Raw genomic sequence first — 16,374 nt, 5'->3', positions numbered from 1 at the left:
CATGTTACATTTCCAACATTGTATTTGCCTTAAGTAAAGGGCTCAAGAACCACACATAGGGTCGAGAACATATTAAACATACTAAAGCGCCGATCACCCCTGTGTCTTATTACGTCCTCATACTATTTTGATAACGGGAGCCGTCTATGTTCCAAAGTCTCTACCTTTTCCAGCTACAGATCATTATAATAGGATGCATATGAGATAGCCTCCACACATGGGGAACACAACATGAGCGTTAGGCTATAAGGCTCCCCGTGATAACTTTGTTGAGGGTTTATGTGCTCTGCAATTTTTACCCCAGGTCAGAAGTTCAACTATGTTTAATAGTGTGAAATGACAAAACATATTATAGTGCACTGATGTTGTATACCTTGAAACAACCATGCTAAACAGTTTGCTTGTCTTAGACATTAGTATCTGAAAGGTGCTGCCCCTTAACAATGGCTTTTAAAATGGTTGGTTTCCCATTTTACATTGATACATCTCAGACATATTGACCCTATGTTCAAATTAGCTCTCATATAAGACTCAAACCCTTTAACCACAGCAGGTCAACACCGCAAATGTTAGAATCTAACCAAATGTATGTGTCTGATTTCTATTAAAAGATATGTCATTAGGGCGCCGGAAGCCTAGTGGTAAGTGTTTGCATCATATGTTCAGAAGTAATAGTCCTCCATGTGGATGGCCTGGACTCTAATCTGACCTGTTGCTCCTTTCCCACATGTCATTCTCCACTCTCTCCCTCTCTCCATCTCTCCAATTTCTGAATCTATCCACTCTCCTATCTCTTAATAAAGGCATAAAAAGCCCCAAAATAAACATCTGAAACAAGTTAATGTTGCTAATAATACCTGGTAATGAGATATTTTTGACAAGAAATACACTTGGTAAGATTTTGAGTTTTTGCAGTAAATCTTTTTCAAGTGAGCCCAGTGAGTACATACCTGCATGCCATGTAAATTCAAATGGCCTGAGATTGTTTTTCAAATTGTCACCCTCGCTGAATGATCTTTTTTTATAATATATAGACTGTCCTTGTAGAGGAGGAAATACCATATGTGTATCTGAAACATTCCCAGAAGCTTATACATAATTATGCATTCAAATAATATTTCAGATGTCTTTGGTTAAACAACTTTTTTTGTTTCTTGCTGTTTGAGATGTAACTGAACATCGTGGTGCTCATTGCATGTTTTAATGAAAGGTTTCAAGTCTGTCCACTTACTCTCTTGAGACGAGGCACTCAGGTGTTCGAGCAGATCGCATCCAAACACCTTCTCTTTGTGCCCTCCTTTCCTCCGGACTCTCCTCATCTCGTCCTTTGTGTTGTGTTTCACCTCACATTAAGCCCCCACCAGAGACTCTCTGCTCGTCACAGTCAGACTGACTGTCTCCTGGATGTGTTGACCAACTCGGTTAATGTGCCACTGCCTTCGTAGAGGCGCTGCACATTTCAATTTCACAGATTTGTCAGTGTAGCTGCTGCTGCTGTTTCCTTTGCTTCAGTGCATGATGGTGTGAGCAGGTTGTTTCCTCTGATATGTTACACCTGAAAGTGTCAGGACATTGTTTTTCTTAATGTTCCACCCTGCAAATGCAGAAATACGAAAAGTTTCTTCATACATCACAAACTTCACATTGCAAACAATAGCCTCTCCCATGATTTAAGAGCATATTGCACTGGATCCTCTGTGTGCATATGTGGCTCTCTCCACTTCCCGTTGATGCTCACATTGTATTGTCGAATGAAAGGCCACACCCTTGCCTCTGTACTTCTCTTATTCAGTGAAGTGAGCCGCTGAAATGTTCACACCGATCACACCATTGCCTCTCTAAGTTGGAGAACCAACTTTAACCTTCAATCAAATCTCAAACTTGAGAACTCTGTTCATGTCAGATCTGATCTGTCCTGCCTGCCCTCATGTCAAGGCCATTGTGGCCCCTTTTTTCACTGCAGCGGAAGTAGACTCTTAAAGCCTTGAACATACAGACTCCTGCAGACATTCAAACTCGCTCCCCACCCTCCTCATCCTCCTGACACCTGCCATCGCTCTGCTTCTGTCCATCATCCCTCGCTATCTGTCCACTTTTAGAAAAGAGTTTCAGTGTAGAACGATGAGAAAATAAAACAAGTTAAAAAGTGAATATGAGTGTTCCTACCTTCAATCGGCAACGGCACACAAGTAGCAGCATAAAACGATGACGCAAGAAACCACCAAACTTCCCCTGTTCACTTCCTGCATGTCTCTCCAAGTCGTGTGCTTTCTCTGCGTACGTTGCCTTGCAGTTTCTCTGCCTGTGCTGATAGAGTAGGGAAATCAGTTGAGTGTATCAGTACAGTGCATCTATCTAACTTGTATGCAGCGTGTTTGCATCTGTGATTGAGCTCTGGGTGCGTGTACCTATTGGACCAATTTGCCTAGTTTTCTTTGACTGTGTTGGATGTTTATCAATGCTGCACACCTTTAAATGTTACTGCAAAACCAAAGCACCACACGTGTGTTAAGTAAGAGCTGCAGAAGGAGCAAACTGCACTAAAGGCTTAGAAAGTACCGTATACTCCGCAAAATGTCACAAAGACCCAGATATCATTCCACAACAGGAACTAAAACTCTCACAAAGGACAACAGATTACCAAACATGGTCAAAATATTTGTCACAGAACCACAGAGATAACAACCAGGTTAGCTCAAAGTACAGAGAGATTCCACAATGATGCTGAGGAACACATAAAAGATGAAATATCATAAAATCCTTTAAAATAATCTAATGTGAAGTTCAAACTCCAACTAATGATTTCAAGTTATCACAGAATACTTGAACTGAAAGTATAGTAGGCTACCTTCAAACAAGCAATAGTATAAAGGCTTTTTAATGCCCCCTATAGTTTATTGTTACTACCGGTATGTAGGCTATGTTTGGAATATCAAAACTAATGCAGAGCTTCAAAATGCTGAAATGCTCATATGTTCAGGGGTCGCAAGTAAATGAAAAAACAAATGCCAGTCAAATCTGGTGGAGTACAAAAGTGGTTTCTAAAATGTAGATACAGTAGGCCTGGAAAATACATCATTGATTCATTGCTGTTCTTTTTACTTGGTGTATATACTCCCTATTTGATTTCTTAGGCCTACTTTTCATTATGTTATCAAGTCAAGTCTGTTCTAACAAACTTAGGGTTTTGGTCCAAATACTCCAGAGGGTAAGTTTACCTTTTAGAGTGTCTTTTGTCACAACTTTGCAATCAGCTTTTGGGTTTTCACTGATGCATACATTATTTTAAACGAGTCAGTGAGAATTCCTTGCAACATATAATCCCTAATAAGGGCCAGGCTACCACAAAGAGGCAACATGAGATGCACTGGGTGTCTATTTGTTCTCTTACACACAAAACCATATCTTATGATTAGGATTGCGATCAGGAATACAATATGTGAACACAAGCTGATAAAGAAACATTGGTATTGTTGAATTTTTGGCTATTTTGAATTGATATATAGAATTTAATAGAATTACTTTATTGATCCCAAACTGGGAAATTGTGGCGTTACAGCAGCAGGTTGTCCAGACACACAATATGAGTAAAAAACACAATGTTAGCAAATCTAAACATAATATAATATTAAATACAAAGTAAATAAGCACTAAAAATATCAAAACTAAGAATGTGAATATATACAACCAGGATTTAACTAAGCATTACTAGTCTTAAATATGAAAGATTAAATGTAAATGTGCAAAAACAGAGTTGTAAATGGACAGTATTGACATAGGGAGCTGTGCAATCAGTGATACTATAAGTTAAAGTGCAGGAGTGTAGACATGTTATCAGCAGAAACTATTCAATATAACAGCGAGTAGACAGACAAATGAAGTGAACAAGTGAACATGTGTGTATGGAGCAGAGTTTCAACCTACTGATTGAGCGGTCTTCACATCTCTTGATTAAACTCCCTGCCTAAAAATATAATAGATAGACTACAGATTCTAGCCTGCGGGGGGCAGCATTGCACTTTCAAGTGTACAGCCGGCCGGAATTCCATTAAAAGAAGAAGAAAAAACACATTTAGGAACAGTTTTAACTCATTGTTGTTGTTGTATGATTACAAGAAAAACAAAACATGTTGTTCTTGAAGCAACTTTTGACATATTTTAAGTCATCTGGTTTCATCTTGCAGCCGGGATAACAGTGCGCATGTAATCGCGTGTTTACGGTAAAACAGTAGCCGAAGAGTGACGCTACCATGGTAACCTCGTTTTTGATTCAAGTACACTCCAATGGGGCGGAAATAGCGGTACGGTTATAACAGAATGGGCGTTAAAAAATACTTCACACCAGTTTTACAAAGTGTATATACTTGTTATAGAAGAAGACGTTAAAATGGTTTGTATTTTTAATAAAGTGGGCAAAGCTGAGACAGAGTGACACCGCCCGTGTGGACCGCGATGTGATAATAAGCAAGCGACCCTCAAAACAAGCATTCACGGAAGAACCCTTCGCTCAACAGAAATGGTGACAACAACACTTTGATCAGCAGTTTATAATCATTCCCCCTTTTTAGAGTGAGCAAGCCAGCACAGGTGACTATATTTATCTGTGTTTGAATAATAAAGTGTAAAGAGATGGAGAACAGCAGCTTCCACAGCCAGCTCCTGTCCGTCATGGACGTCGTGGCTCGGGCGGCTGTGGCCGAGATAAACCGGCGTGTGGATGATAGCTGCGCGGTGCTCCGGCTGGAGGTCAGCCAGAGCCGCAGGGACATCGAGCTGCTGCGGAGGAAGTGTGAGGGGATGGAGGCCGAGCTGAGGAGGACCAGGATCAGAGCCAGGAGGAGAGGTGAGGAAGAGGGGTGGTGGTGATGATGAGTAAGGGTGGGAATTAAAGACAATCAATTAAAGATACATCACATTATCCAGTGAGCTGAAGAATACAAAATGCCCCTAATAAAGGTAAAGTACATTAATTATTCATCTGTTCACAATGATTTTATGTCACCTCCTATGTTTCATCTGTTAACTTCTTTTCAAAACTGTAATAATAATAATAATAATAATAATAATAATAATACATTTAATTTCAGCACTCAGACTCATCCACCCACAGTAGATAACTGACTCGAAATCATTATAGAGAATCACACGATGGAAAGATTGACTTTCTTCTTGAGACTGATTAAGGACTTGTAAAATGCAAAATGGAAAAAAATATTTGACAAAATAAATAAGTTGCCTGGTGGATTGCCCCTCTCATTCTAACAGCTTTAAATTACTTTTACCTCCCTTGCACTGTCTCTGACTAACATACACATTATGAAACGCTGTATCAAGACCCCCTGAATTGTACAACTCAAGTTATGACCTGAAAATTGAATGTCTGATTGATGTCTTGAAATGTCTGGCAATGATACCGATGTTAAAGTTTTACATGACATGATGTGAAAGGATTCAGAGTTGAACCGGGTCGCCTGCTTCACGCACTTTACATTTTTGCAAAAAAAAATCTCAAAAGTGCTACAGGAAAAAAAAAAAACCAAATAGAAATAAAAACAAATTTCATCAACTAAGCAAATAACGAAACTAAAAGCACAAGCAGAAGGCTTTGTTAAAAAGGTGGGTTTTTACTTTCATTTTTCTTATTATTTTGCCAGTTTAATTCTGTTCATGTCACCCTCATTCGTGAGCGACACAGAGGAGAGGTGTAATTATAAAGCACATTTAAAACAACGACCAAGTGTTTTAAACACAAGAGAAACTTCAAACATTGAAATAAAATCTGTTGGGGGCGGCAGTAGCTCAGTCTGTAGGGACTTGTATGGGGCGCCGATTGTAAAGTTGCGCACACTACAAATAACAACATTTCTCCACATTTAGCCTAAAAAAAAAATCACTTTTTATTCACATTTAGAGAAATATTTGTGGACTTTGTCATATTTACTTTTGTGAATAAAAATGTAAGATAATTTCATTGGCAAATATAAATGTTAAATATTATATCTAAATGTTAAATGTTATATATAAATGTTAAATGTTATATATAAATGTTAAAAATACATTTCCTGATTCTAAATATTTAGCTATGTTTCTAAACATTTAGTTTACATCCTAAATATTTAGCTTTGATCCTATATATTTAGCTAAGATTGTAAATATTTATAATCAAAGCTAAATATATAGAATATAAACTAAATATTTAGCTAAGATTTCTAAATATAAGTAAATATGACAAAGTTCACAAATATTTCTCTAAATGTGAATAAAAAGTTTTTTAGGGCTAAATGTGGAGAAATGTTGTTGTTATTTGTAGTGTGCGCAACTTTACAATCGGCGCCCCATAGACTTGGGTTGGGAACCGGGTGTGCCGGTTCAAGTAGACCATAATGTGGAAATTGGTTTGGTAGCTGGAGAGGCTCCAGGACTCTTCCAGTGCCAGAGTACTGCCTAGGTGCCCTTGAGCAAGGCACTGGACCCCCAACCATTCAGGTGCTTAGCAATGTGGAGCAGCTCCTCTCTGACATCTCTCCACTAATGCATGTCCACAGGTCCTGTTTGTGCATGTGAGTGATTCAGGACTATGTGTGAGAGAAGCAAGTCTCTCAATAACAGAGTGTAAAACCAGAATTTGCCTCAGGGACTAATAAAGTATTTAAAGTTCAAAGAAAAAAAAAATTAAAAGACAGAGAGCGTCCACAAACAAACACAGTGCATCAAATGAAACATGAGAATAAGTTGTGACACATTCTGAGTCAAATAGGTATTATTTATGTACATTTATTTTATGTTTCAATTTTTATTTGGGACCTAGGCATGAGGATTTTCATTTCTGTGATTGGGGCTGTCTGTCAATAGTTAATGTTGTGCCATGTGTTTTTTCTCTTCCTTTTCAGTGTTTTATCCTCCAGCAGCAGACAGATTCTCTCCTTTAGTCAGAGTAGATCTGACCAAAGAGACACAGACGGCAGCTTGGGACAGACAGATGGAGGCTGAGGTTCAAACTCAACCGAAGCAGGTATGAAAATGACTAAATATTACATTTGGTGTATGTTGTTTGCTTTTGAATGCTTCGATTGATCATCTAGTCCATCAAAGTCCCAGGAAAAAAACACTAATGGCCTAATTTAATGCCTTTAAGTTGCTTGTTTTGCAACAAATTCCACTGGAATCAACATAAGTTTTGTATTTAACTTGGTAAACATCTTCTCTGATCATAGGAATCAAAAAGTGTGCAAAATATGAGGGGAATTTATTAGATTGAACAAATGCCTACTTCAAAAGTAAAGGGTATTATATGCATGCTTTTTCATCATACTGTGGGTGTTTATGATTGGCTTTCAATCATTCAAATGATTATTTGGTCCATACATTGCCTGTAAAATCAGTAAAAGGGCCAAAAGTCTTTAAGTTGCTTTTTTTTCTGACCAACAAACCAAAAACCTCTATTCAATTCACAATGATATTCAACAGAGAAAACATATTCTAAATGGCATCATATCTATGCTTTATTATACCTGTTAATTTAACTTCATTCTTATTATGTGAACATTTTACTTCCATAAATACTATATCTGTCTGTTGTACTCGCTCGTAAACCAAACATTAGCATGTGTTTGTTTTTGACTCCATACTGTGGGAGTAATGTAGTAACGTTGATCATGCTGTTGCAGTGTGCAGACGTGGAGCCTGGTTCTGAAGCAGAGCACATACTGATCAAAGTGGAGTGTGCAGAGGAGGAGATGTGGAAGAACCACTCAGAGGACAAAATCAGTGAGTTCATTCAGAAACAAATAATCCCCCACTACACCCTTTTTATAGTTTGTTGTGTTTTCTGAATGTATTCAGTATTATTTCATTTTAGAGATCCTGTGGGGAGGCTTATCTGGTTAAGAAACACACCGAAGTAAATACTGTTCCCTCTCTAAGCCAGACCATTATTATTAATTAGTGATGTGTAGTTCGTGAACGATTTGTTCAAAACGAACGAATCATCTGGGTGAACGAACTGAACTGAATCACTTACTGAAAAGAGTCGTTCATTTCTCAACTTCAGTTGCGCTCTCCTCTCTCCCGTCTCGTGTCTCTCTCTCTAGACCGTAAGAGTCACTCAAAGCCCGCCCTCCCTCCTCTCCTCAGTCAGTACTGTGTGTGTGTGTGTGTGTGTGTGTGTGTGTGTGTGTGTGTGTGTGTGTGTGTGTGTGTGTGTGTGTGTGTGTGTGTGTGTGTGTGTGTGTGTGTGTGTGTGTGTGTGTGTGTGTGTGTGTGTGTGTGTGTGTGACACTGGTGAGGCTGGTGACTCGCAGTCTCACTCGTTCACGTTCAGTCAGTGTTTTGTTTACTGAACTGAACGTACTGAACAGAACGTACTGAACTGAACGTACTGAACTGAACGTACTGAACTGAACGTACTGAACTGAACGTACTGAACTGAACGTACTGAACTGAACGTACTGAACAGAACGTACTGAACTGAACGTACTGAACAGAACGGTCGGGGAAAATAAATGTGATTGTTTTAGCAGCTTTCAGTTTGCAAACTGTAACTTTATCCAACTAAATTCTCAGCTCATTGGTTTATTATTCACCACCGGCTGTTCTCAGTACGATCGCGAGCAGAACTGAACGTTCGGCCGTGTTTCAGCTTATTAAATTCTGATTCACAGACAGAGCTGCGGAGAAGTACTGAACGATTCGGTGAACGAATCACTTTACTGAACTGATTCTACTGATTCAGTACACTGAAAAGAACTGCTTTTCCCATCACTATTATTAATGTCTTATTTTTAATGTCATGTCAATGTAGCCAGGTACTGTAGGTGTCAGACAAAGCTGAAAGACTTTGTTTACGTTTTCCACGGCACAGTTTTGCAGTGATTGATTGGTTTGGTGTGTACAAGATGAAAGTTTGTTAGTTACTTCAAAATTATTATTTAAAAAGATAATAATGTGAGAAGAAAAATCTTGAGGCAACAGCCTGATAAAATTAGGTTAATAACATACCATTATTTTAGCGAACTAACAAGTCCCTTATAGTTGTGGTTTGACTTTTTTTCTAATTTACCACAAAATTTTTTGGCAATATCTAAAAATATAACCAGAAGATTATATTCAAAACGTGTGTCTGCTGTGCTACTTAAACATCTGTTAGCTACATTGCTCTTTGGTAACAACATCATATATTGAAATATGTGAGAGAAGAGATTTGTTAGAAATGCAGAATGAAAACCTTGACTTGAAGATGATGTGTGGTTCCTCCCCTTGTATTAGAATCTGAAGCAGAGCAGCCTCAGTGTTTTGAAGCCTCCCAACCTGCCGAAACGGACCACTTTGTGGAGTCTCACAACTCTGCTGAGAACTCAGCCGACCCTGGATCTCTGATGTCCCCGGCAGGTGGCTACAACACCTTCCGAGATCAGCAGCTAAATTTGAATCGAAGTGAGGCAGAGCTCCTGGTGAAACACGAGAGAGAGGAAGAGCTGAATGAGAACGCAGTTTCTCTTCATGGAGAGGGAAATTTTGCGACAGATGAAGGTAACGGAGAGCTGTGGACTTCAGATCAGTGGACTGATGCTGCTGGTCCAAGCACTCTGTATGCTGGGCAACAGTTTCCCTCTGTTTTCCCGTCTCAAAGTGGGTTACATTTGGAGGAAATGGAGTCTCAAATTCAATTAGAGAAATCACATTCAGTTGTTGAGAGTGCAGCAAGAGGTAAAAGAGGGGCCAGAACGTTTGGATTTAAGAGACCCCTACAACATGAAGGAAATAATACTTCATCTCAGTTCAACACAATGGATCATTCCTTAATCTCTCAGCAGTCACAGCATCCATACAGACACTCTGTGCCTCACACGGGGCACCAACGAGTGGATATGACATCGCAAATCCAAGCTTCCACCTCTTCTTATGGGCAAGGTCGTGCAAGTTTGGTCCTGACCAGGAGGATAAGGAAGCCCTGGAGGCCCGCCGTCAAGGAGAAGAAATTCAGCTGCACGTTCTGTGCCAAATCGTTCCATAAATGCTGTCAGCTCAAAGAGCATCTGAGGAGTCACACAGGGGAGAGACCGTTCAGCTGTGAGCTCTGCGGCAGGAGCTTCGCCAAACAGTGCAACCTCATCAGACACGCAGTGGTCCACAGCGGGGAGAGACCCCACGAGTGCTCAGTGTGCGGGAAGTGCTTCACCCAGCGCTCCACCCTCAAGTCCCATCAGAAAACAGCACACTGAGACCACAGGGTTTTATTTTATATATCAGATTCCTGAAGTAATCAATGTGGCCTTTTGTTTTATTTATATAAAAGAATATTGTGCGTTTCCCACAGAATTAAGCTGCACAGTGGATGTACAGTATGGCCTCACCCTATTTATCAGGTTATGTTACAAATGAATATTAGGTTCCTATACATTTTAATGGGGCTTTTAGGGGTGCCGGTGGCCTAGTAGTTAGATTAAGTGCCCCATGCACGGAGGCTTTACATGGACGGCCCGAAGCAGGCGACCCGGTTCAAATCTGACTTGTGGCTCCTTTCACATCATGTCATGTAAAACTTTAACATCGGTATCATTGCCAGACATTTCAAGACATCAATCAGACATTCAATTTTCAGGTCATAACTTGAGTTGTACAATTCAGGGGGTCTTGATACAGCGTTTCATAATTTGTATGTTAGTCAGAGACAGGAGAGGGGCAATCCACCAGGCAACTTATTTATTTTGTCAAATATTTTTTTCCATTTTGCATTTTACAAGTCCTTAATCAGTCTCAAGAAGAAAGTCAATCTTTCCATCGTGTGATTCTCTATAATGATTTCGAGTCAGTTATCTACTGTGGGTGGATGAGTCTGTAACCATTTACGGGCGATGGCTTCTTTTGCTGCTACTGTAACTATTACATACTACTGTAACAGAAGGTATCTGTCACTTCCTGTTATTTGGTCAGGCAGATCACACAAATAAAGTGAGATGAAAGTTAATGGGAACATTTGTCCAAAAATTTTCTTCATGATTTTCCCAAAACAGTCATACTGTATCTTTGGGCAAGTCCAGAATATGTGGTGGTGATTTGCCTCATCACTCCTGCAGTCAAAGTATCTTTGTCGTTTAGCAGTAATGAAATGAGAACATGATTTTTCCAGCCAGATTCACGCCAATACATAAACCGGATGTAGAAAAGATGGTTTCACACGTTTTCCCACTGTTGACAGTTTATTTTATCATTTAGTTTTATCATCTTTCCTTGTTATAAACTGCAGAGGTTCCTCTACACTTTATAAGCCCTTTGTAAAGTTTTTAAATGATTAGTACTACCACTATATGGCTTGATGAATTATTGTATTATATAATTAAGTTCCATATTTGCCTCATTTTTGGAAACTTCTTTAAGAGATGTTGTCGTGACTAAAAATCTAAAATCAGACTTTTCCAAGTTATATTTTTCTCTTACAGTTTGGAAGCTTTGTAACTTGTTTTTCTCCATAATTTTGCAGTAAGCAGTGATACCTCTATTTGTCCAATACTTAAATCTAAAATAAATTCTATCATATGTCACCCATCTCGGTTGTTTTAGTTGGGTCCACATTGTTTATGTAATATGACGAATGCAGAGTCTTTTTTTTGTTTGTTTGCTTAGAGCAACAGTACATAATTTTTCCACCTTAGAACAGTAGTTTCAAGGGTCAATTTAACAGTAGAATGACTTTCAACAGTGAGAATAGCGTATCCCGGTTGCCTGCTATTAGCACAAGTCATCTCATGAGAAGTCCGTACAGCTTTACAGCACTAGTTCCCAGCAGAGCTTCAGCCATCTCTGTCCTGTCTAATGCAATGGCTGAGGCTAAGAGATGGAAAAGGACGGTGACGGATGAAACTAAGAAGAGACAAAGTGACAGAGCAAGAAGCCAGACTAGAGGAAATCTGTGTCATCTTACTCTTATGTTTAGCAGCTTTACTGGATGCAGAAAGTCATCTAACCCAAGTTATGTCTCAGACTTGAATACAAATAAATAAATCCATCTTACATAAGAAAGTTGTCTTTTTTCTTGTTGATCTTCAAGCTAGCGGTATAATTTTATAAAAGATTTTAACTCTCAACTAGCAAAATAAATGACCCTCTCCAATGTAGCCATTTAGCTACATCACATAAACATCCTGGCAACAGATGAACACACGTCCTCCATATAACAAACAGTTAGCAAACAACGGGTTGAAGACGCTAGCAGGGTCATAGTCGTACAGCATCAGGTAATATTACTGTACCTTATCAGTAGACATGGTTCTTTGGCTTATCACGTCTTTGCCCCCTGCATGAGGGGCAGGCAGCGGCACTATGTGTGTTTCACAGCAGTGCAGTTGCATTCAAAGTCCTTTATTTGGCACCAAAATGAATTCCTATATAATGTTGCTTTAAATATTGTTTATAAATACATTTTGGAAAAGAAACAACAGTGTCATATTAGGTTCTATTTGAACCAGGGCCCGACTGGTATGGGACTTTTGGGGCCGATAACGATATTAGAATGAGAATAACTTTTGCCAATAACTTTCTTAGACCTATCTTCGATCTGTAGAGAATGATAGATAAAAATCTACATATTTAATGCGTTCATCCCTCAAATGCAGTTATCAAATCACTTGTAGAAAATAAATATAATGAAGACAAGATGGTCAGAGTGATGATGCTCGTTGTAATCCATATAGCACACTGCTGGTGACAGCCAGAAAGAGAACTGCTACTGTAATACAATAAAACTCAAATTAAATGCTATTTGACTGGTGAATACATCTAGTAATATCGACAACATATATGCGATAAAATGTAGATTTATCTTAAAGCCCAGGTTGTATAAGATTTTCTGAATTTTAAGAAGAAAAAAAAGACAAACAGAGTGAGTTTTTCACGAGACAGCTTTGTTATGTAATCGGAAAAAAATCATTTAAACACGTTTTCATCAGGAAAGGTAAAACACAAACTTTAAACACAAATATACAAATGTAAGACATTAAAAATGCTTTCTCATAAATATCAAATTAGATCCTTTTTACTGTAAAACAGCGTCTTGAAAGTTGCATTGGTTGCATAGAAAGTGGAAGTGGAAAGAAATCTAAAGGAGATCCATGAACAAGTGCATTTTAGTTCCATTTGAAGACGTCAGCAGAATGTAACTAGAGCAAGTGCTGAGGCGGAGGCAAACATGGTTCATCATACCAGAAAATATCAATCTTAATGTCATAACAGTCATTATGTGTGACAGAACATGTACAGGATGTCTGAAACATCTGATGTTAGAAACCTTTCAATGACACTCAATGATGAAAGAAAGGGAAACACCATTACCGTTAAGTACACATCTAACCTCTTCCATGTGAAGCGCGACAGAAACACTACACTGGGACAGAAAGTCTAATTCAGATGTTCACTGGAGTGTGTTTGTAAAAGTCTGGGGTGGTTAAAAAATCTCAGAATGTCACTTTAAAGTTGCACTCTTAAGACATCGGTTTCTTTATCTTTTGCGCCCCCCTGTGGCGATAATTTGCAATTACAATCGATTTTGGACGCAGACTATTGTAGCTGTTTACTCAATTAAACTTGAACAAAAATAGTTTGCTGCTTATCGGACAAGAACATTTAGCAATTCTGTCTCTGGACCGATCACTGCAGGGTGATAAAAAAAAAAGTCACTCAACTTTGACCAGCTTGTGATTTTTTTTTCATAGAAATGTCGCCACCAACCACCGGTCTACAAAAAACTGCAAATAACACGTAAGCTTCCGACAGGAGGGAAAATAATATCTACTACTATCTTATAAAAGGGAAATTAAAGAACATTTTACTCCACAGTTTTATTTATGTTTTGCTGGTAACTTCTGATTGACATCAGGCACGACCAGCTTGTGCTCATTCATGATTATTCATCCAACTCTCTCCTTTTAGCTTGTGAAGGTCACCAGTTTACTGTTTATCTAACTTGACTGAAAGTATTACTCATGAAAATAGAAAATGAGGGGTTTTTGTCTTCCGTTCACACATGAAAGCTAGACTGCAGCTTTCAAACAACAGTCCCAGTGTTACAAAGTGTCATGTGGAATATAAAATATGAATTTATTTCAAGAGATTTTCTTTGAGATAATTGGTTCGATATATTCTGGAGGCATTAAAGGCTTTCTTACCCTTCTTGTGATGATAAACAATAGCAAAACATTTTGCTAACATAAGTTAACTTTAGCTCATGTGACAAATCACATCCAGTTCCAAGGGTTAAGGGCTGAATCCTTGAGTGTACAGAAGAGAGACATAGATACCAAATTTCCCCCTGGGATTAATAAAGTATTTCTGATTCTGCTACTTGATTGATCCCGAGGAAAGTTCAAATGTCTAGTGTCACGGGGGGAGGTTTATGAAACAGAACTTGTGTTATTCTGTTGTTCAAAGGTGACATAGTCCTGCTTTAAATTGTTATAAAGCCGTACCTCATCAAAGGGAAAGAAACGAGTTGTTGCTTCAATTTGGAAAGAGTCCGTGAGAAGAGACCGTTGTAGAAACATGATGCGTTCAAGGAAATTCAGACGTTTCAAGGTCAGTATGAAATGCAAAAATGACATCCCAAGACAAATGCAATACAACCTTCAGGAGAGAAGGAGATTAAATGTAACGGACTCAATGCAACCCTATATTAAAGTCATCATCAGGTAGAGTTCCCTTTAAATCAGCCGGAGGAGAAATATAAAACTGCAGCTCTAATTCAGGGTTGGGCGGGGATTGGTTTGTCTTCTGATTTGTCTCATTAACGTTTTCCAGGCACTCAGTTATTATTATTAAACACCTCTCATTTTCTCATGGACGTCTCAGCACTGTCTTATTCATCCCAAAAATATTAGATGCTTTTGATTTAGTATAAACACTTTTTTTTTCTAAGAAAGACCACAAGGAGGAAGTATCAAAACACATGGGTTGATTTTAAACACTCACATACACAACACAAGGGATCCTCGATGCCCCTCATCGTAGACAAGGCGCCTAATGTAAGAAACGTTTCCAGAAAAATAATCTACATCATCACAATATTAAATATAAACATCCTTTTCAAAATATAATCTCTATGCAGAGTGTCCTGTGTGGATAGAAGCTCTGTTCTGTGTGCTTGACCCACCCCACCTGTGTGATCATATCTCGTTCCTCTACACCAGGTGTGCTTGATTTATTCATCAACATGTGATACACTCACTTGAAAGGTAAAAATCAAGTGTCCTTTTGACATTTTTGAAATGCATCCAGTCTGTCAGTCTACTTTTTAAAAACTAGATCCCGTTGCCTCTATCTTCATCCTTTAAGGGGTTAAAACGTCCTTGTCTCCTCCTGTCACCAGAGTGTGTGCGAGTGTGTGGGGATTTACATTTGTGTTACACCGAGCCGGTCTCTGTTCCCCCTCGCTCGTGCCTCCTCCTCCTCCTCCAGGCTGTAGGAGCAGTCCATGGCCTCCCCACCCTCTCTCTCACCGCTGGGGACCATCGGAGACCAGCTCTCCCCAAACTCGTCCTCCCCGTTTCCCACCTTCCTCCCCTCCGCCTCTCCGTCCTCCTCCCCTCCTCTCTGCCTGCAGTAAGGTGGGATCTCGACTACGACGTATTTCTTTACCCAGCTGCTCAGGGCCGCCTTCGGTCGGTCGTTTCCCATCAGGCTCGTGTCGGACCGAGAGTTAAAAGCTGAGTGGGAGAAAAGAGGAAACGTATATTTAGAAGAGAGGGAAGCAAAAACATGCTGAACACAATACATACTTTTACGATCAGTGAGCAGACAAGTACAGACTCTGTGTCTGCAGAATCAGAAGGCGTTCATCTTCCACAAGAATGCTCTTAAACCCCATGTTATACACATATCAAGGATGAACACAAGACACATGATCCTCACCTCCAACCTTTATCTTAAATCACAGTTTTTTATTAACGAGTAGCAGAGCTGTTTTTAACCCAATCTGCTCCTTTCATTGAAGGTGTTTACAGAAAGGTCACTGTCACACATCTGCAAATGCAAGCCGTGGAAGAAGGCAGCGTACACACCGATCAGTTTGGCTGTTTTTCAAAGGTAAGTCAGAGGTCTTCTTCAGGTGCCAGGCCATCTTTGCAAATAACAATCTGTTCCTAATGACCTGCCTGGTTAAATGAAGGTAAAATAAAATAAAAAGGTGATGCTTTTTCTTCCCCTGAAGAAGACCGTTGTGATTAATAAAAACATTTTTTGTGAGGCTTTTGAGCAGGTATGCAGGCCTATCTTCTTCTTCAGTTTACTGTTTTTTGTACTGCCCTGTACCTACAGGATGTGCGTATAACTACCTCCTTTTTCTGTTTTCCAAAGGTAACCATCAGAGCTGGGCACATAGCCCGTTAA

At 39.3% G+C, this 16,374-nt stretch overlaps 3 protein-coding genes across 4 annotated transcripts in view; 1 reads left to right on the top strand and 2 right to left on the bottom strand.

The window, feature by feature from the left end:
• si:dkeyp-68b7.12 (rho GTPase-activating protein 30) overlaps window positions 1–2,287 on the bottom strand; it is a 10,756-nt gene extending 8,469 nt beyond the window's left edge. Inside the window, exons 1-2 of one of the 2 annotated variants that reach the window (XM_061045356.1) lie at window positions 2,167–2,287; window positions 1,232–1,555 (exon numbers count right to left, since the gene is read on the bottom strand). In XM_061045356.1, coding sequence (XP_060901339.1) covers window positions 1,232–1,319 — 88 coding nt within the window. In that variant the 5' untranslated portion in view covers window positions 1,320–1,555; window positions 2,167–2,287. Of the gene's footprint in view, window positions 1–1,231; window positions 1,595–2,166 lie in introns of both variants that reach the window. The other variant, XM_061045355.1, reaches the window with a different exon arrangement.
• A 2,156-nt stretch (window positions 2,288–4,443) lies between these two features.
• Window positions 4,444–10,972, top strand: si:ch211-155e24.3 (uncharacterized protein LOC100150696 homolog). Its single transcript, XM_061045375.1, has 4 exons — window positions 4,444–4,843; window positions 6,891–7,012; window positions 7,668–7,767; window positions 9,265–10,972. Exons 1-4 carry the CDS (start codon window positions 4,630–4,632, stop codon window positions 10,218–10,220), a joined length of 1,392 nt encoding a protein of 463 aa, XP_060901358.1. The 5' UTR covers window positions 4,444–4,629; the 3' UTR covers window positions 10,221–10,972.
• A 1,908-nt stretch (window positions 10,973–12,880) lies between these two features.
• The window catches only part of tesk2 (testis associated actin remodelling kinase 2), a 39,860-nt gene continuing 36,366 nt past the window's right edge, over window positions 12,881–16,374 (bottom strand). Inside the window, exon 13 of the mRNA XM_061045354.1 lies at window positions 12,881–15,692. Within this exon, the coding sequence (XP_060901337.1) occupies window positions 15,379–15,692 (314 nt within the window). The 3' untranslated portion in view covers window positions 12,881–15,378. The remainder of the gene's footprint in view (window positions 15,693–16,374) is intronic.

Source organism: Labrus mixtus, chromosome 8, assembly GCF_963584025.1.
Source record: "Labrus mixtus chromosome 8, fLabMix1.1, whole genome shotgun sequence".
NCBI classification, from domain to species: Eukaryota; Metazoa; Chordata; class Actinopteri; order Labriformes; family Labridae; genus Labrus; species Labrus mixtus.
Note: the sequence above shows the minus strand (reverse complement) of the source record. Positions and strands in the feature narration are given on the sequence as shown.